The 21759-nt window shown below is 28.4% G+C and overlaps 1 protein-coding gene across 1 annotated transcript in view; it reads left to right on the forward strand.

Annotated features, from left to right (window-relative positions):
• The first annotated feature begins 20991 nt into the window (after positions 1-20991).
• The window catches only part of LOC143431706 (WD repeat-containing protein 37-like), a 43717-nt gene continuing 42949 nt past the window's right edge, over positions 20992-21759 (forward strand). The window contains exon 1 of the mRNA XM_076908646.1: positions 20992-21292. Within this exon, the coding sequence (XP_076764761.1) occupies positions 21025-21292 (268 nt within the window). The 5' untranslated portion in view covers positions 20992-21024. The remainder of the gene's footprint in view (positions 21293-21759) is intronic.

Consider the following 21759-nt stretch of genomic DNA (forward strand, 5'->3'; position numbering starts at 1 on the left):
AATTCTCTAAGAGAAATTGAATGAAGTATATTTTTAATTATTAATTAATGGATTTTTCAAATTCTTTAAGAGAAATCGAATGAAATGGAATTGTAAAATTCTCTCAGAGAAATCGAATGGACTGGATTTTTAATTCTTTGAGAGAATTTAAATAGAATGCATTTTTAAATTCTGAGTTAATTGATTTTTAATTCTCTAAGAGAATTCAAATGAAATGGATTTTTAATTATTAGTTAATGGATTTCTAAAATTCTCTCAGAGAAATCGAATGAAATGGAATTTTAAAATTCTCTATGAAAAATTGAATCAAGTGGAATTTTAAAATTCTCTCAGTTAAATCGAATGAAATGGATTTTTAAATCTCTGATAGAAATTAAATGGAATGCATTTTTAAATTCTGAGTTAATGGATTTTTAATTCTCTAAGAGAATACAAATGAAATGGATTTTTAATTATTAGTTAATGGATTTCTAAAATTCTCTCAGAGAAATCGAATAAAATGGAATTTTAAAATTCTCTAAGAAAAGTTTAATCAAGTGGAATTTTAAAATTCTCTAAAAATAGAATGCATTTTTAAATTTTGAGTTAATGGATTTTGAATTCTCTAAAAGAAATCGAATGAAATGTATTTTTTTATTATAAATTAATAGATTTTTAATTCTCTAAGAGCATTAACTCTGAAAACTTCTAAACTTAAAAGCTTCAGAGCTCAAAATTCAGATCACAAAGCTTCAGAGCTTTTTAATTCTCTTAGAGAGATTTTTAATTCTTTATGAGAAATTGAATGAAATGGACTTGTAATTATAAATTAATGAATTTTTTAAATTCTCTAAGAGCATTAACTCTGAAAGCTTCTAAACTTAAGAGCTTCAGAGCTCAAAATTTCAGATCTCAAAGTTTCAGAGCTTTTTAATTCTCTCAGAGAGATTTTTAATTCTTTATGAGAAATTGAATGAAATGGATTTTTAATTATAAATTAATGCATTTTTAAAATTCTCTAAGAACATTAACTCTGAAAGCTTCAAAGTTTAGAGCTTTAGAGCTCTAAATTTCAGATCTCAGAGCTTAAGAGGTTTTTAATTCTCTAAGAAAAATCGAATGAAACGTATTTTTTAATTATAAATTAATAGATTTTTAATTCTCTAAGATTATTAACTCTGAAAGCTTCTAAACTTAAGAGCTTCAGAGCTCAAAATTTCAGATCACAAAGCTTCAGAGCTTTTTAATTCTTTAAGAGGCTCAAATTTCAAATCACAAAGCTTCAGAGTTTTTTAATTCTCTAAGATAGATTTTTAGTTTTCTGAGAGAAGTCGAGTGAAACGAATTTTTAATTATAAATTAATAGAGTTTTAATTCTCTAAGAGCATTAACTCTGAAAGCTTCAAAGCTCAGAGCTTCAGAGCTGAAAATTTTAGATCGTAGAGTTTCAGAACTTCTTAATTCTTTGAGAGAAATCGAATAAAATGGATTTTTAATTTTCTAAGAGCATTAACTCTGAATGCTTCAAAGTTTAGAGCTTCAGAGTTCAAAATTTCAGATCTCAGAGCTTCAGAGCTTTTTAATTCTCTAAGAAAAATCGAAGGAATTGAATTTTTAATTACAAATTAATGGATTTGTAATTCTCTAAAAGAATTCGAATGAAATGGATTTTTAATTCTCCAAAAGCGTTAACTCTGAAAGCTTCAGAGCTCAAAATTTCAAATCTCAGAGCTTCAGAGCTTTTTAATTCTCTTAGAGAAATTTTTAATTCTTTAAGAGAAATTGAATGAAATGGATTTTTAATTACAAATTAATGGATATTTGTAATTCTCTAAAAGAATTCGAATGAAATGGATTTTTAATTCTCCAAAAGCGTTAACTATGAAAGCTTCAGAGCTCAAAATTTCAGATCTCAGAGCTTCAGTGCTTTTAAATTATTTAAGAGAGATTTTTAATTCTTTTAGAGAAATCGAATGAAATTAATTTTTAATTCTCTAAGAGAAATCGAAGGAAATGAATTTTTAATTACAAATTAATGGATATTTGTAATTCTCTAATAGAAATTGAATGAACTGGACCTTTAATTGTAAATTAATGGATTTGTAATTCTCTAAGAGAATTCGAATGAAATGGATTTTTAATTATAAATTAATGGAAAAATTAAATTCCTAATTCTCCAAGAAAAATCGAATGAAATGAATTTCTAATTCTCTAAGAGAAATCGAACGAAACAAATTATTAATTACAAATCAACCAATTTTTAATTCTTCATGCGACAGAAAAAATTCTGCAAATAAAAAAGAAAAATCTCAGTTAAAATTTGAAACAGAAAAGGACGAATTTTATTCACATTTTAGTGTGTTAAAAAAAAAAAAAAAGAAAATGAGAATATTTAAAAAAAAGAAGATGCGTACAAGTTTCAAACATTTGATTTCTCCATCGACGATTGATGTATTTTGTATTCTAATTACCTCGTTGATTAATTAACGTACAATTTCGATATTGGATAATGAAACAGAACTATGTTAAGCGCATTTTCATCCTCGACGTGTAACTAGAATCATTGTTGTTCATTTTGTTAATAATTTATTACGGTTAATCGGTTAATCAGACTGCACAGAGGCTTCTAAAAGTTCTGAAGGTGTTTGTCTCGGTTATTCGAGACATTTTAAAGACGTTTGGTAGATCAGAATTAATTTCGAGATATAATGAACATATTTGAAAATTTATTAGATTTTGTTCTTTTCTTTTTTTCTTCTGATTTTTATTTTATTTTTATTTTACTTGATAGATTATTTTTGTTAATTTTTGAGTTGATATTTTTAATATTTAAATTATTATTGACCAAATTCTTTTTATTAATATTTAAGTTGGTATTTTTAATATTTAAATTATTATTGACTAAATTATTTTTATTAATATTTAAGTTGGTATTCTTAATATTTAAATTGTTATTTAATATATTCTTTTTATTATTATTTAAATTAGCCAAATAATTATTAATATATTCTTTTTATTAATATTTAAGTTGGTATCCTTAATATTTAAATTGTTATTTAATATATTCTGTTTATTATTATTTAAATTAGCCAAATAATTAGTAAACAACAGTATTACTAGGATAATTTGAAAAATGTAAAACGAGAAAATCAGTATTCTGCAAGTTTCGCAATTTTTATGTGTTAAATGGAGTTTTTAAGTATCAGAGATTTAAAGTTCAAAATTTTAATTCTCAGAGCTTCAGAGTTCTGAATTTCAACTTTCAGAGCTTCAAAACTCAGATCTTCAACTTTTAAAGTTCAAAATTCTAATTCTCAGAGCTTCAGAGTTCTGAATTTCAACTCTTGAAGCTTCAAAACTCAGATCTTCACCTTTTGAAGCTCAGAGCTTTAATTTTCAGAGCTTCAGAGTTCTAAATTTCAACTCTTGAAGCTTCAAAACTCAAATCTTCAACTTTTAAAGTTCAAAATTCTAATTCTCAGAGCTTCAGAGTTCTGAATTTCAACTCTCAGAGCTTCAAAGCTTGGATCTTCCACTTTCAAAGCTCAGAGCTTTAATTCTCAGAGCTTCAGAGTTCTGAATTTTAACTCTTGAAGCTTCAAAACTCAGATCTTCAACTTTTAAAGCTCAGAGTTTTAATTTTCAGAGCTCCAGAGTTCTAAATTTCAACTTTCAGAGCTTCAAAACTCAGATCTTCAACTTTTAAAGTTCAAAATTTTAATTCTCAGAGCTTCAGAGTTCTGAGTTTCAATTCTCAAAGCTTCAAAACTTGGATCTTTAACTTTCAAAGCTAAGAGCTTTAATTCTCAGAGCTTCAGAGTTCTGAATTTTAACTTTCAGAGCTTCAAAACTCAGATCTTCAACTTTTAAAGTTCAAAATTCTAATTCTCAGAGCTTCAGAGTTCTGAATTTCAACTCTTGAAGCTACAAAACTCAAATCTTCAACTTTTAAAGCTCAGAGCTTTAATTTTCAGAGCTTCAGAATTGTGAATTTCAACTTTCAGAGCTTCAGAATTGTGAATTTCAACTTTCAGAGCTTCAAAATTCAGATCTTCAACTTTCAGAATTTCAGAGGTCTTAGTTTTTAACTCTCAAAGCTTTAAAGCTCAGAGTTTCAAATCTCAGTATTTCAGAGATTTTAACTCTCAATGCTTCAAAGCTCAGAGCTTTAATTCTCAGAGCTTCAGAGTTCTGAATTTCAACTTTCAGAGCTTCAAAATTCAGATCTTCAACTTTCGAAGCTTCAAAGCTCAGAGTTTTAAGTCTGAGAGCTTCAGAGTTCTAAATTTCAACTCTCAGAGCTTCAAAACTCAATACTTCAACCTTCAACGGTTCAAAGCTCAGAGCTGAAAACTTCAAATCTTAGAACTCCAAATCTCTGAGCTTCAGAGCTAAAAAATTCAAATCTCAGAGCTTTAATTCTCAAAGCTTCAAAGCAGAGAACTTTAACTTTAAGAACTTGAGAGTTCTGAGTTTCAACTCTCACAGTTTCAAAGCTCAGAACCTCGACATTCAAAGCTTTGAAGCCCAGAGCTTCAGAGCTCAAAATTTCAGATCTTGAAGCGCCAAAACTCAGAGCTTCAGAGCTAAAAAATTCAGATCTCAGTGTTTTAAATTCCAAAGCTTCAATTCTCAAAAGTCCAGAGCTCGAAACTTCAGATCTCAGAGCTTTAATTTTCAGAGTATCAAATCTCAGAGCTTTAATTCGCATAGCTTTAATTCTCAGAGATTCAAAACTCAGAATTTGAAAATTCAAATGAAAATATTCCGTTGCTAAAAATTCTCAATTCAAATGAAAAGATTCTACAAATAAAAAATAGAAATCTTCATTGAAATTAAAAACAAAAAATCAATTGCAACTTCAAAGCTCTGAGTTTCAATTTTCATTATTTATTTATTATTATGTTTATTTATTCATTTAAGATTATTTTATTTTTATTTATTTTTCTTACATTATTTATTCTTCTAAACTTACTTTAAATTTTCAAAACTCCCAATCTTCAGAATTAATAACCATTGAAAAAAAATATTTAAAAATCTACAAATCTAATTCACATTTGTAAATGAAATTTTCCATGAAAAACGTCTTTAAAATGTCTTCGTTTACATATCGTAGCCTATTCAGAGAAAATTAGCAAGGCTACAAGCTTGTAGAGAATCTCCTCGAACCTACCAATCACAACATTTTTCATTTAAATTTTTAATTCTTATTAAATCAATAAGAAATCATTAAAACACCCTATACAGGACAATGTATGTTTTTATACTTGTTATAGTTTTCATGGTGTAAAGAAACAGAGTTATAAAAACACGCATTACTCTTGAAACCGTTTTCTAACTTCCTGTTACCCTTTGGAAGCTCTCTGTTCGCGATTACGTGTGATTTAATGGCTCGAAACGATGAGGGACACCTTGAGAATTATCGAGGATTATCGCTGGATATTTCTAATTTTCAAAATATACGGAGTGATCGATAACTGTTGGTACAATCGAGGAGTCAGGTGATTCTAAATGAAGAAATGCGTCGAAAATGTAGAATAACAATTTTTCACTCGAGGCTTCGTTTTCGAGATAATCGACTTTGAATTTTCGTTGGGCATGGCTGCGCTTTATAGAAAAGCGCCATCGCGTTGCGTAGAACTTAACATCCTACTTAGTTTGAAACGAAGAACAGAAGATTCTAGATGAAAAAATAAGTCGAAAATGTAGGATAACAATTTTTCGTTCGAGGCTTCGTTTTCGAAATAATCGACTTTGAATTTTCACTGGGTGTGGATGCGCCATCGCGTTGCACAGAACTTAATACGCTATTTAGTTTTAAACGAGGAACAGAAGATTGTAGATGAAAAAATAAGTGGAAAACGTAGAATAACAATTTTTCTTTCGAGGCTTCGTTTTCAAGATGAAGCTTGAGAGTTGAAGCTTTAAGTTTGAAATTTCAAGTCTCAAGTTTCAAATTCAAAGCTTCAAATCTCAAGCTTGGAAGCTGAAGCATCAAATTTGAAATTTCAAATCTAAAGCTTGAAAGTTGAAGCATCGAGTTTGAAATTTCAAAGCCTCAAGTCTCAGGTTTTTAGAGTTCAAGTCTTAAGTTTGAAATTTCAAATTTGGAGTTTCAAACCTCGAGTTTCAAATTCAAAGCTTCAAATCTCAAGCTTGGAAGCTGAAGCATCAAATTTGAAATTTCAAATCTCAAGTTTGAAAGTTGAAGCATCGAGTTTGAAATTTCAAAGCCTCAAGTCTCAGGTTTTTAGAGTTGAAGTCTTAAGTTTGAAATTTCAAATTTGGAGTTTCAAGCCTCAAGCTTCGAATTATAAGCTTCAAATCTCAAGCTTAGAAGGTGAAGCATTAAAATTGAAATTTCTAGTCTCAAGCTTTAAATTTCAAGTTTGAAAGATGAGGCCTCGAGTTTGAAATTTCAAAGCCTCAAGTCTCAGGCTTTAGAGTTGAAGTCTTAAGTTTGAAATTTCAAATTTGGAGCTTCAAGCCTCAAGCTTCGAATTCTAAGCTTCAAATCTCAAGCTTAGAAGGTGAAGCATTAAAATTGAAATTTCTAGTCTCAAGCTTTAAATTTCAAGCTTGAAAGTTGAGGCCTCGAGTTTGAAATTTCAAAGCCTCAAGTCTCAGGCTTTTGAGTTGAAGTCTTAAGTTTGAAATTTCAATTTTCGAGTTTCAAGTTTCAAGCTTCAAATCCCAAGCTTGAAAGTTAAACCACCAAGTTTGAAATTTTAAATTTGGTGGTCCAAGTTTCAAGCTTTAAATTTCAAGCTTCAAATCTCAAGCTTGAAAGCTGAAGCATCAAGTTTGAAATTTCAAATTTGGAGTTTCAAGTCTCAAGTTTCGAATTCTAAGCTTCAAATCTCAAGCTTTAAAGGTGAAGCATTAAATTTTAAATTTTAAATTTGGAGTTTCAACTATCAAGCTTCAAATCCCAAGCTTGAAAGTTAAACCACCAAGTTTGAAATTTTAAATTTCGAGGTCCAAATTTCAAGCTTTAAATTTCAAGCTTCAAATCTCAAGCTTGAAAGCTGAAGCATCAAGTTTGAAATTTCAAGTTTGGAGCTCCAAGTTTCAAGCTTCAAATCCCAAGCTTGAAAGTTGAAGAATCAAGTTTGGAGTTTCAAGTTTGGAGTTTCAAGTCTCAAGTTTCAAATCGCAAGCTTGAAAGTTGGAACATTCAGTTTGAATTTTCAAGTTTTTGAGTCTGAAGCTTTGAGACTTGAAACTCCAAACTTGATGCTTCAACTTTCAAGCTTGAGACTTGAAATTTCAAATTTGATGCTTCTGCTTGCATGCTTGAGATTACAAACTTAGAATTCAAGGCTTGATACTTGAAACTCCAAATTTGAAATTTCAAACTTGAGACTTAAACTTTAAAGCTTGAGACTTGAAGCTTGGGATTCGAAGCTTGACATTTGAAACTCCAAACTTGAAATTTCAAACTTGATGCTTCAGTTTTCAAACTTGAGATTTGACGCCAAGAATTCGAAGCTTGAAACTTGGAGTTCCAAACTTGAAATTTCAAACTTGATGCTTCAACTTCCAATCTTGAAATTTGAAATTCCAAACTTTAAATTTCAAACTTGAAATTTCAAACTTGATGCTTCAGTTTTCAAACTTGAGATTTGAAGCCAAGAATTCGAAGCGTAAAACTTGGAGTTCCAAACTTGAAATTTCAAACTTGATGCTTCAACTTCCAATCTTGAAATTTGAAATTCCAAACTTGAAATTTCAAACTTGAAATTTCAAACTTAAAGCTTCAACTCTCAAGCTTAAGTCTTGAGGCTCAAACGTTGAAATTTCAAACTTGAAGCTTCAACTTTCGAGCTTGAGATTTGAAGCTTTGAATTTGAAACTCGCGGCTTGAAACTCCAAATTTGAAATTTCAAACTTAAGACTTCAACTCTAAAGCTTGAGACTTGACGCTTTGAAATTTCAAACTCGATGCTTCAACTTTCAAGCTTGAGATTTGAAATTTCAAATTTGATGCTTCAGCTTCCAAGCTTGAGATTTGAAGCTTTGAATTTGAAACTTGAGACTTGAAATTTCAAACTTAAAACTTCAACTCTCAAGCTTCATCTTGAAAACGGAGCCTCGAAAGAAAAATTGTTATTCTACGTTCTCCACTTATTTTTTCATCAACAATCTTCTGTTTCTCATTTAAAACTAAATAGCATATTAAGTTCTGTGCAACGCGATGGCGCAGCCACACCCAATAAAAATTCAAAGTCGATTATCTCGAAAACGAAGCATCGAACGAAAAATTGTTATTCTACATTTTCGACTTATTTTTTCATCTAGAATCACATTCCTTTCGATTGTACCACCAGTTATGCGATTTATGATTAGATTTTAGTCTCATCCTCATTTCGACTGAATATCTGTTGCGATCTTAAGTTTAATCTTTGGCAATCTCTCTTTTTTTTCTATTTACAATGTCGACTCGAGACTAACTGTATCAACTTTTTGTTTTTGCAATTTATTAGTTTACAACCGTCAGTATTTAGGATGGTTTTCAGTTTTGTCATATTTCGTTAGTTCGTCGATAGATTTTAAGTTGGGATCGTCTGGTCTGACGTTTTTATCGTTTGCTATTTTTCCGTCGAAATATTTTCTGTTGTACAAGTATTTGGGTGTCGCGTAAGTTTCTTCGCGTTACGAATGACTCTATCTGGCTGTGTTTCTACAAACACGCGCGATATTGGAAGCGTTTATCGACGTAACTTCGATCGAGACGATGATTTGCAGTGACCAAGCGCAGCCATAGCCAACGAAAATTCAAAGTCGATTATCTCGAAAACGAAGCTTCGAATGAAAAATTGTTATTCTACATTTTCGACGCATTTTTTCATCTAGAATCTTCTGTTCTTCGTTTCAAACTAAATAGGATGTTAAGTTCTACGCAACGCGATGGCGCTTTTCTATGAAGCGCAGCCATGCCCAACGAAAATTCAAAGTCGATTATCTCGAAAACGAAGCCTCGAATGAAAAATTGTTATTCTACATTTTCGACGCATCTTTTCATGTAGAATAACCTGCCACTAGTTATTATTCGCTCTGTATAGCACGTAGCAGTTTCCGTACTTGTGTATAGAGTCTGATGACCACCGCTTAGGCTACGAAATTTTCGATACTCCCTTGTACATTCTTCTGTCCCATATTATAGCGTTGAAACGGCTGTATAACGATTATTTTAAGCGAACGCGAGGTTACACTCGACTCTTCCTTCTTTTTTTTAAATTTGACGATACGTGTTGCGATTTTAGGAAGTCGTGTAAGATGAAAAAAAGAATTGTAAATATTTTCTGAAAATATTGTGAGAGAAAGTAGGAACGAAGTTCGTATTGGATGTTTATAAAGACAAGGAGAATTTGCTTTTATTGGAAAAGAAATTGGAATTTGTGTACAGTGAAAATTTAGATTTTAAGTGCAATATGTAACTTTAACAATGAAAGCTTCAAATCTTGGAGGTTCAGAGATGAAAACTTTAGATTTTGAAGCTTTAAAATTTAAGGAAATTTAGATTCAACTCTCAAAGTTTCGAAGCTCAAAGCTTTAACTCTCAGAATTTTAGAGTTCTGAGCTTCAACTCTCAGAACTTAAAACCTGAGAGCTGTAATTTTCAAAGCTTCAAACCTCAGAGCTTCAATTTTCATAGCTTCAAAGCTCAGAGCTTCAACTCTCAAAATTGCAAAGCTCTTAGCTTTAACTCTCAAAGCTACAAAGCTCAGAGCTTTCATTTTCAGAACTTCAGAGTTCTGAGCTCCAACTCTCAGAGCTTCAAAGCTCAGAAATGAAAAAATTCGATTACTGTAAATTCTCTATGAAAAATGAAAGATTCTCGAAATGAAAAATAAAAATCTCAATTCAAATTAGGAAAAGAGATCAATTTCAACTTCAAAGTTCTCAGCTTCAACTCTCAGAGCTTCGAAGATTAGAGCTTCAGAGCTCGAAACTTCAGATCTCAGAGGTTCAAAGTCTCAGAAATGGAAAAATTTCGTTACTGTAAATTCTCTATAAAAACTAAAAGATACTATAAATGAAAAATAAGAATTTCAATTGAAATTAAAAATAAAAATCCATTTGAACTTCAAAGTTCTGAGCTTCTTTAAATGAAAAATAAGAATTTCAATTGAAATTAAAAATAAAAATCCATTTAAACTTCAAAGTTCTGAGCTTCTTTAAATGAAAAATAAGAATTTCAATTGAAATTAGAAATAAAAATCCATTTGAACTTCAAAGTTCTGAGCTTCTTTGAAAAATGAAAGATTCTATAAATAAAAAATAAAAATTTCAATTGAAATTAAAAATAAAAATCCATTTGAACTTCAAAGTTCTGAGCTTCTTTAAATGAAAAATAAGAATTTCAATTGAAATTAGAAATAAAAATCCATTTGAACTTCAAAGTTCTGAGCTTCTTTGAAAAATGAAAGATTCTATAAATAAAAAATAAAAATTTCAATTGAAATTAAAAATAAAAATCCATTTGAACTTCAAAGTTCTGAGCTTCTTTAAATGAAAAATAAGAATTTCAATTGAAATTAAAAATAAAAATCCATTTGAACTTCAAAGTTCTAAGCTTCAAACTTTTAAGCTCCAATTCTCAAAGCTTCAAATCTCAGAACTTCTTTCAAGCTAAAACAAAAAAATTCTCCTGAAAAATTATATTCATTCTTATTGATAAACCCTGTTATCTCAAAATTAATTGAAAAAATGCAATGTAAAAAGAAAATTGAGTGTCCTCGCGTTCACCACTTTCTGCGCTGTGCCTGGTTAAGCTTAATCGCGATTATTATTTATTATACAATCTTTCTTACCTCAGAAGCGTACGATTCACCTTCGTTTCTTCGTAATTAACGACACGACGCAACGAGTCTCATCAATCTGCCCATAATCAACTCATTTTAACACTTTGACGCACATTTTTTACTTTACAATCGCTTTACGCCCTCAGAAACACATTTTTTTCGATTCTTTATAACTGTCAGATGAAATCTGGCGTAAGTTGTACGTTTCGAAGTGAAAATTATCACATTTTGCCACAGTTTTTCCAAAAAAAAAACTTTCGACGGCTATAACCGTCATTTGCTCAGCAAGTCATTTTTTCTGTTCAGAAGCAAATGACTGCTATAACCGTCGCGACGATTAAACGCCATTTTTTGCTTTACTAATTCATTGTATTTACTTAATTCGTGAAAAAATACAGAATAAATGGTTCGTCTTCGCAGAATCATCTTTCGACGGTTATAGCAGTCATTTGTCTCTGGATACTCAAATGTTCCAAAGCGAAAAAAAAACAACTAATACGCTGTCTGGCGCGCTATCACTTTTTTCCAGATGCGTTACTCGATAATTGAACAAGTGCACGCGTTAGTACGCTTCGTGCTAAAGCTGTTCTTTTTTTATTGATTAAAATATGCGCGACGGCTATAACCGTCATTTGCGTAGTGATCGCCAAGGATCTGACGGCTATAGACGTCATTTGCGTTAAAGAGGTAAAGTTTCAAGCTTGAAAGTTCAAGTTTCAAGTCTCAAGTTTCAATATTGAAGTCTTAAGTTTCAAGCTTGAGAAGGTGAAGCCTAAAGTTTGAAATTTCAAGTTTGAAGCTTCAACTTTCAAGTTTCAATATTGAAGCCTTAAGTTTTAAGTTTGAGAGTTGAATCTTTAAGTTCGAAATTTCAAGTTTGAAGCTTAAAGTTTCAAACTTCAAATATCAAGCTTGAAAGCTGAAGTTTCGAGTCTCAAGTTTCAATATTGAAGTCTTATGTTTCAAGCTTGAGAAGTTGAAGCTAAACTAAAGTTTGAAATTTCAAGTTTGAAGCTTCAAGTTTCAATATTGAAGCCTTAAGTTTTAAGTTTGAGAGTTGAATCTTTAAGTTCGAAATTTCAAGTTTGAAGCTTAAAGTTTCAAGCTTCAAATATCAAGCTTGAAAGCTGAAGTTTCAAGTCTAAAGTTTCAATATTGCAGTCTTAAGTTTCAAGCTTGAGAAGTTGAAGCTAAACTAAAGTTTGAAATTTCAAGTTTGAAGCTTCAAGTTTCAAGTTTCAATATTGAAGCCTTAAGTTTTAAGTTTGAGAGTTGAATCTTTAAGTTTGAAATTTCAAGTTTGAAATTTCAAGTTTGAAGCTTAAAGTTTCGAGCTTCAAATCTCAAGCTTGAAAGCTGAAGCTTCGAGTCTCAAGTTTCAATATTGAAGTCTTAAGTTTCAAGCTTGATAAGATGAAGCCTAATGTTTGAAATTTCAAGTTCGAATCTTCAAGTTTCAATGTTGAAGCCTTAAGTTTTAAGTTTGAGAGTTGAATCTTTAAGTTTGAAATTTCAAGTTTGAAATTTCAAGTTTGAAGCTTAAAGTTTCAAGCGTCAAATATAAAGCTTGAAAGCTGAAGTTTCAAGTCTCAAGTTTCAATATTGAAGTCTTAAGTTTCAAGCTTGAGAAGTTGAAGCTAAACTAAAGTTTGAAATTTCAAGTTTGAAGCTTCAAGTTTCAAGTTTCAATATTGAAGCCTTAAGTTTTAAGTTTGAGAGTTGAATCTTTAAGTTTGAAATTTCAAGTTTGAAATTTCAAGTTTGAAGCTTAAAGTTTCAAGCGTCAAATATAAAGCTTGAAAGCTGAAGTTTCAAGTCTCAAGTTTCAATATTGAAGTCTTAAGTTTCAAACTTGAGAAGTTGAAGCCTAAAGTTTGAAATTTCAAGTTTGAAGCTTCAACTTTCAAGTTTCAATATTGAAGCATTAAGTTTTAAGTTTGAGAGTTGAATCTTTAAGTTTGAAATTTCAAGTTTGAAATTTCAAGTTTGAAGCTTAAAGTTTCAAGCTTCAAATATCAAGCTTGAAAGCTGAAGTTTCGAGTCTCAAGTTTCAATATTGAAGTCTTAAGTTTCAAGCTTGATAAGTTGAAGCCTAATGTTTGAAATTTCAAGTTTGAAGCTTCAAGTTTCAAGTTTCAATATTGAAGCCTTAAGTTTTAAGTTTGAGAGTTGAATCTTTAAGTTTGAAATTTCAAGTTTGAAATTTCAAGTTTGAAGCTTAAAGTCTCAAGCTTCAAATCTCAAGCTTGAAAGCTGAAGTTTCAAGTCTCAAGTTTCAATACTGAAGCCTCAGGTTTCAAATTTGAAAGTTGAAGCGTCAAGTCTGAAATTTCAAATTTGAAGCTTCAAGTCTTCGAGCTTGAAAACTGAAGCTCCAAATCTTTCAAGCTTGAATATTGGAGCCTCAAGTTTCAAGCTTGAGAGTTAAAGGCTTCAAATTTGAAATTTCAACTTTCAAGCTTCAAATCTCAAGCTTAAAGTTTCAATCTTGAAAGTTGAAGCTTCAAGTCTCATGTTTCAAACTTGAAAGTTGAAGTTTCAAGTTCGAAATTTCAAATTTTAAGCTTCAAATCTCAAGCTTAAAGTTTTAAGCTTCAAATCTCAAGCTTAAAAGTTGAAGCTTCGAGTCTCAAGTTGCAATATTCAAATTCAAGCTTGAAAGTCGAAGCTTCACGTCTCAAGTTTCAATATTGAAGCCTCAAATTTCAAACTTGAAAGTTGCAGCTTTAAGTTCGAAATTTCAAGTTTGGAGCTTCAAATCCTCAAGCTTGCAAGTTGAAGCTCCAAATCTCTCAAGCTTGAATATTGGAGCCTCAAATTTCAAGCTTGAGAATTGAAGCTTCGAGTCTCAAGTTTCAATATTGAAGCCTCAAGTTTCAAGCTTTTTTTTTATTAATTAAAATATTCACGACGTCTATAACCGTCATTTGCGTACGAATCGCCAAGAATCTGACGGCTATAACCGTCATTTGCGTCAAAGTGTTGAGTTAAGGTCAGTGTCGGTAAATAGGTAACCAATTTACCAACCAATGTCTCGCACGAACCGTTCTTGTAAAAAAAGAAGTTAACTTGCGAATAATATACGATAGAATGTATTTAAATGTGTGTCGTAAGATTTGAACTGTTTTTACTGTAAATTTCTCGCGATTACGCGTTTCTCGTGCGATGATAAGTGTCGATAAATTGGTTTTCTATTTATCTGCATTGTTTTTTGGGCACAACTGACTCGATGTTGGCAAATAACAAAGAAAAGATACAAATTTAAGTTCCAAAAATGTATTTATCTATTTTAAAAGAAGAATTGTTTGTTGGTTTGTTTTAATAATCGAAAAAACCAAAGTTCGAATCTCGTTTTAACCAAAATATTTTTTTTTTATTCCTGCATAAATTTTAATGCAATTTTAATCGTTAGATAATTAAAAAATTGCTTAGAATTGCAATCCTTTGCACTATTTTGTCAATTAAAATTCAATACCAGTAAAAAAAAAAAAAGTAAATAAATAAAATTTAAGTTGCAACAAAGTAGAATTTTTACAGCTGTATTTAAATGATGATTAGAGTAAAAAAAATTATTTTCGAATCGAGAAAGTATTCTTTAAAATTCTTGAATATTTAAAATAGCAAAAAATTGTTGCTAATTAAATAAAAAATTAAATTTGAGTGCAAAGGACGATAAATGACGCTAAAATCGATGAGACTCGATGCATCAGCACATTTACAGACACAAATAATAATTAATAAATACAAATGTCTCTGCAGACATCTTATTTATGCGAAATTACAATTAACACACACGCGTCGAACTAATTATAAACAATTTACGACCTACAATTATGCAATACCAGATTTTATGGCTCTGATTTCGTTTAATTAACGATTTTCAAGTAAGATCAGAGATGTTAATGATAATTTCACGCTTTTTATTGTTACATTCGACATTGTTGCATTATTTTGTTGCTAATAAAAAATCGTTTACCCGCGTTTCATCGACGATGACGCTGTTGAGGAGGGTCTTGGTGTATTTAAATGATTCCATGCGAGTTCAAACTGGCCTCGAACGTACTATTTCTACGGAAAATACATAATACAGGACTTATATAATATTGTACATACATATACATATATATATATATATGATATTATTTTGAGCAACAATCGAACGTTTCTTTCGTTCGAAAATGTTTGTTTTCAAGTTTCGAGCGACAAGTTACATTATACTAATTGTATCGATATAAATAAAAGACACACACGCAATAATAATAATAATAATATTAATAATAATAATGATAATAATGAGAATAAAATTATTGTACAAAGCATTGGCATTTTACTGATCCATCTCAATCACTCTGTAATTGGCATGTTTTTTTGTAGTAAAAAATGAGGAAGATGGTTCAACAGTGCAAGCATTAATTTATAATATTTATTATATTATTTATTATTTATTATATTATTTATTATATTATTTATTTTATTATATTATTTATTATTTATTATTTATTATTTATTATATTATTTATTTTATTATTTATTTTATTATTTATTATTTATCATATTATTTATTATATTATTTATTTTATTTTTTATTATTTATATAAATGTATATAATAAATTGCGCTCTGTAATTGGCATGACTTTTTATAGTAAAAATTATAGAAGTTGGTCTAATAGTGAAAGTATTAATTTATAATATTTATTATATTATTTTATTATTTGTCACTCGTTATTTATATAAATAAAAATGATAAATATATGTAATAAATATTATTTTATTTAATTAATATAATTTTATATTATTTATTATTTATACAAATGAAAATTATAAATATGCATAATAAATAATATTTTATTTAATTAAGATTATATTATATTATTATTTTATTATCTATTATATATATAAATATATATAATAAATTGTGTCCTGTAATTGTCTTGATTTTTTTTTGGTAAGAAACATAAAAATTGATCCAATAGTGGAAGCATTAATTTATAATATTTATTATATTATTCATTTCATTATTTATTATTTATATAAATATATATAATATATTGTGCTCTGTAATTGGCATAATTTTTTATAGTAAAAAATATGGAAGTTGGTCCAATAGTGAAAGCATTAATTTATAATATATATTATATTATTTTATTTAATTAATATAATTTTATATTATTATTTACTATTTATTATTTATATAAATAGAAATTATAAATATGTATAGTAAAGATTATTTTATTTAATTAATATTACATTATATTATTATTTTGTTATTTATTATTTATATAAATTTGAATTTTTAGAATTGTTGTTTGTTTTTTATAAGAATTTGAATTTTTAGAGTTGTGGTTTGGGTGCTGTGGAACTGCAGCACCCACTGTTTTCGCTTGGTATTAATTATAAGGAGTCTGTTTTTTTTTTAATTCTTTTTATTAGCTTGATTTTTTGTAGTAAAAAACATGAAAATTGATCCAATTGTGGAAGCATAAATTTATAATATTTATTACATTTTTTTATCATTTATTATATTATTTATTTTATTATTTATTATTTATATTAACACATATTGAGCTCTGTAATTGGCATAATTTTTTATAGTAAAAAATATAGAAGTTGGTCCAATAATGAAAGCATTAATTTATAATATATATTATATTATTTTATTATTTATTATTTGTTACTTATATAAATAAAAATTATAAATATATATAATAAATATCATTTTATTTAATTAATATAATTTTATATTGTTATTTATTATTTATTGTTTATTATTTATATAAATAAAAATTATAAATATGTATAGTAAAGATTATTTTATTTAATTAATATTATATTATATTATTATTTTATTATTTATTATTTGTATAAATTTGAATTTTTAGAGTTGTGGTTTGTTTTTTATAAGAATTTTAATTTTTGGAGTTGTGTTTTGGGTGCTGTGGAACTGCAGCACCCCCTGTTTTCACTTGGTATTAATTATAAAGAGTCTGTTTTTTTTTAATTCTTTTTTTTATATTTGTGCATTATGTGATTTGGTGAAAATTCGTTGAAAATTCGCAGAAAAATGTTTATATAATACTGTTTCATTTAGAATAGTTGGAATTTTGAAGAATTTGGTATGAAAATTTTTTATTCCCGTTATTTTGCATTTTTATTTAAAGGAACGAAGATTTATTTCTTAGTTCTTTAATAAATATCGAGAATACTATGCTACATTCAATTTAAATATCAATTCCTCTAAGAAATGGTAATTCTTTCCAGGTAATTCCCAGGTAATTCTTCTTCTAATTTCCAGGTAATTCTGTCGTCTCGTATAGAGGCACTGTGGAACTGCAGCACCTCCTATTTCCACATGATATTAATTGCAACGAGTCTATTTTTCTTCAATTCCTTCTTTATACTTGTCAAATATATAAAAAAAAATAGAAAAATGTTTATATGGAACTTCTTCGTTTAGAATAGCTGGAATTTTTGAGAATTCAGTACTTCTTTCTGATGAATTTTCTGTCTTAGTTAAAAGTAGCCGCAATATTTCGCGTGGATCGTTTTTATATAACAATTTTATTTAACAAACAACAAGTCTTTAACAAATAAGATAAACTGATGTAGAAGCTTAGAAATAGAAATCTCGATTTTGTAAAGGAAAACTATGATGTGATCTCTTTGATGGCGCAGAAATAAGTAAATAATAAATTTGAAAAACGTAGCAAACGAGAGTCTCTTTTTTTATAGATGGCGTGAATTAAATTAAATTAATTTTGAAACAATTTCTTATCGAAAATGTACCTTCCTTAGAGTGAAAATAGATGGCAGAGAACGTGTTTGCTGAGATGCAGAAGTCGATAACGCCATAACTTAACAGCTACTAGCGCCATCCCTGTGAAAACTGCTGAAACAGAGTTTCTCTTTAAGTTTATTTAACTTATTAAAGAGTTGTTATTTGTTAAATAAAATTGTTGAATAAAAGCAAGCATGGTGAAAGTTAATTAGAAGAAATTATCGTATTAAGGGCCCCACAAAGTAGCTTACCTCGCTGTTGATAATTGTGTGCGACCAGTTTAAGCATTTTTCACAGAAATGGCGCCACGAGTGCTAAGAAACATTTCTTTAAATATTACAATTTTTAGGATTCGTTATATTTTAATATCGTGTGGAAATAGGGGGTGCTGCAGTTCCACAGTGCCTGTATGCGAGATGCCACTGAAAAGAAATATCCTTTCATCAATTATCAGCAATTTCTGTAATAATCAAATTTGTTACAAACTTCAAACTTTTGTTTCAAACATTCTATTTGATCACATGTTCGTAATTTACGAATTCAAAGTCGATTAGATTAATACAACATTTTAAATCGAACAAAGCATTGGCATTTTTCAAGATATTAAATACTAACTAACAAACTAACTAAAAGTTTACACTAAATTAAGCATAAATTAAGTCATATCTCATATTTTTAAAGAAAGACTCACACCATTTTCAAAATAAATCTGGATTTCAATCTGAACTTATTTTTACATTTAGTTAATCAAAATTTAATAAAAATAATAAACGTATTATTTCTAATACAATGAAAAATAAGGGAAGAAAGCAAAAATCGAAAGAATATGAAATACACATGTTACTATGACTGTAAAAATGTAAGAACATAAATATTATGCAAGATAAACGAGAGAAAATATAATGAAAAATACAAAAAATATATTGTACATTGTATATTTTGTTTGAAAATTTACTTTAAAGTTATTTTGTATATACTTGATACCTATATGTACAAATATATCGATTAACAAACAAATAATAACTTAAAAGTAAAGGTTTCATTAATGAAAAAAACGAAGGTATCATATTTTTAATAAAACTATACTTTTCATTAAAATAGATAGATATTATTATTTATTATATTTATAAATATGATTAACGTTCGTAATAAAAAAATGCTAATCCTATTTCATTTCTTATTATTTATAAACAAAATTGGATTGATACGAGATACATTTTAAGTGATATTTGTTATTTCAAAATTGAAATTAAATGATATTTACAATTGAGTAATTGTGAAAGTGGTGTAAGTCCATTTGCAGCCTGGAAATTGTCAATTATTTTAGTTAAATTCGCCTGAAAAAAATTTATATAATCGAATTACATATCGATAAATTAGTAGAAACATCCCAGACTTCGCATAATTAGCTTATATTTTTTAATGTGCAGATTTGCTGACATTCAATTTTCTCGAAACAAAAGAAAATGGACTTGCACCATTTTCAAAATAAACGGTACAATTATAGACAGTCTATAGTAATAAATTATAAGTTATTAATATTATACAAATATTAGTTAGTTAGTTATAAATTATAGTTATTATATATTAGTTATAAATTATAAGTTATATATTATTATTTATAACTGTTGTAAAATATTAAATTATAGTTATAAAATATTGAATATTATATATAAATTACAGTTGTAAATTATACATAGTTTCAAACTGTACAAATTGTGCATTTTTTCATCATTTGTTATTGTACGTTCGATTTACTTGTGGAGTCACAATTCTTATTTTTGTATTTATACAGAGTGATCGATAACTGGTGGTACAACCGAGGAGGCAGGTGATTCTAGATGAAAAAATGCGTAGAAAATGTAGAATAACAATTTTTCATTCGAAGCTTTATTTTCGAGATAATCGACTTTGAATTTTCGTTGAGTATTGCTGCGCTTGATAGAAAAGCGCCATCGCGTTGCGTAGAACTTAACATCCTACTTAATTTGAAACGAAGAACAGAAGATTCTAGATGAAAAAATCAGTCGAAAATGTAGAATAACAATTTTTTATTCGAAGCTTCGTTTTCGAGATAATCGACTTTGAATTTTCGTTGGGCATGGCTGCGTTTGGTCACTGCAAATCATCGTCTCGATCGAAGTTACGTCGATAAACGCTTCCAATATCGCGCGTGTTTGTAGAAACACAGCCAGATAGAGTCATTCGTAACGCGAAGAAACTTACGCGACACTTTAATACTTGTACAACAGAAAATATTTCCACGAAAAAAGAGCAAACGATAAAAACTGTATTCTGCGCTTGCGCGAACTTATTTCACTAATTCAGAACGTAGAGTCTACTGCGCATGCGCGCAAGAACAGCTGTTCTCGAACAGTGGAACGCGAGGTATCGAACCGAAATCTAATGGACGCTGGCGATTTTCAAGTTTCGAAGCGATTACCCATGGAATGGTAAGCACTATTAATCAATTAAACATTCTTTAACATCTATTGTTTACTAATTGTTAAAATAAAAGCATAACCTGTGGTATTTATCTTACTTCGAAGTGTTTAGCGAAGAGGTTAAGAATATTTGTGTATTTGCATTGTATTTGTTTGTATATATTTGTATTGTTTGTGTATTTGTATGTTGTTATATTGTTTTTGCGTATTATGTGTATGTTTATGAATGTTTGTCTGTATTTGAATCTGTTTGATTTAACCTAACCTAATTTTTGTAATAATGATAATATGTGTAATTGTGTAGTATATTATACATTATGTTTATTGTTGCAATTTATTATTTGTAAATTTAAGTATGTTTGTCTATATTTGCATTTTTTTAATATAACATAACCTAACTTTCTTAATGATGATAATATGTGTAATTGTATATTGTACTTTATGTTTATTGTTGAAATTTATTATTTCTTTTTTAAATTTAAGAATATTTGTCTATATTGGGCTTTATTTAATCTAACTTAACCTAACTTTCGTAGTAACGATAATATGATGTACAATATGTTTATCGTTGCAATTTATTATTTGTATATTTAAGAATATTTGTCTATATTTGACTTTATTTAATTTAACTTAACCTAACTTTCATAATAATGATAGTATGTGTAACTGTATAGTATACGTACATTATTATTATTATTTTTTTTTTAAATTTATGATTATTTGTCTATAATTGCCTTTATATACATAATATTAGTGTAATTTTTCAGAATAAAATAAGTACAAAATATTCTTGAATTAAAATAAGTATAAACTATTCTTAAATAAATTAATTAAATAGCTGACAGAAAAAGCTCGCCAATATTTAAGTAAACCATGTTATATACATAATATTATATTTTAATAAAAACCATACATTACATAACATTATATTTTAAAAAACCATATTTTATTCGTAATATTATATTTTAATAGACCATATTGTATTCATAATATTATTATAATTTTCCAGAATAAAAGATGCCTGGAGAACCATCGATAATCAGTGGAAACAAAAGCTCAGGGAAAATAAAACGCATTTCTATTCCAAGAGTGCAAAGCAGTACGGACACAGAGCTGCAATCGCAAAGCGGATCAACTCCATTACAACCAAGTGCGCTTCACTATGCAGCTTTCCGTACAGACCCTGACGACAGTGGACTACCACCAGCTCTACGGTGTCGACTGTTCGAGTTGTTTCAGCAAATCGAAAAGGAATTCGAGCTCCTCTACGCAGAAAATTTAGGATGTACGAATAACAGTCTTGTTATTTACATTAATATTGTATTATAATATTCATTTCTACTTATTGGAACTAACTTTATCGTGTTTTCTTGAAAATGTATTTAAGAAGCTATAGTTTTTCATTTATACACAATTTAACGCAAGCGAAAGAGATTAATCCAAAGGTATTTAAATAAGAAGCTATAGTTCTTCATTTTTATGCAATTTAAAGCAAGCGAAGAGATTATAATATTCATTTGTACTTATTGGAGCTAACTTTAACATGTTTTCTTGAAAATGTAAATAAGAAGCCATAGTTTTTCGTTTTTATTGAATTTAATGCAAGCGAAGAGATTAATTCAAAGTCATTTTGATTTGCTATTAATTTTATACTTTGTCGATGAGATTTTACAAGTTGCTCTTTTATCTTCAAGATATTTAAACTGATTAAAATTAGATTAATTAATTTTAGAATTAAAATTAAATAAAATG

The sequence above is a fragment of the Xylocopa sonorina genome, unplaced genomic scaffold, assembly GCF_050948175.1.
Source record: "Xylocopa sonorina isolate GNS202 unplaced genomic scaffold, iyXylSono1_principal scaffold0014, whole genome shotgun sequence".
NCBI classification, from domain to species: Eukaryota; Metazoa; Arthropoda; class Insecta; order Hymenoptera; family Apidae; genus Xylocopa; species Xylocopa sonorina.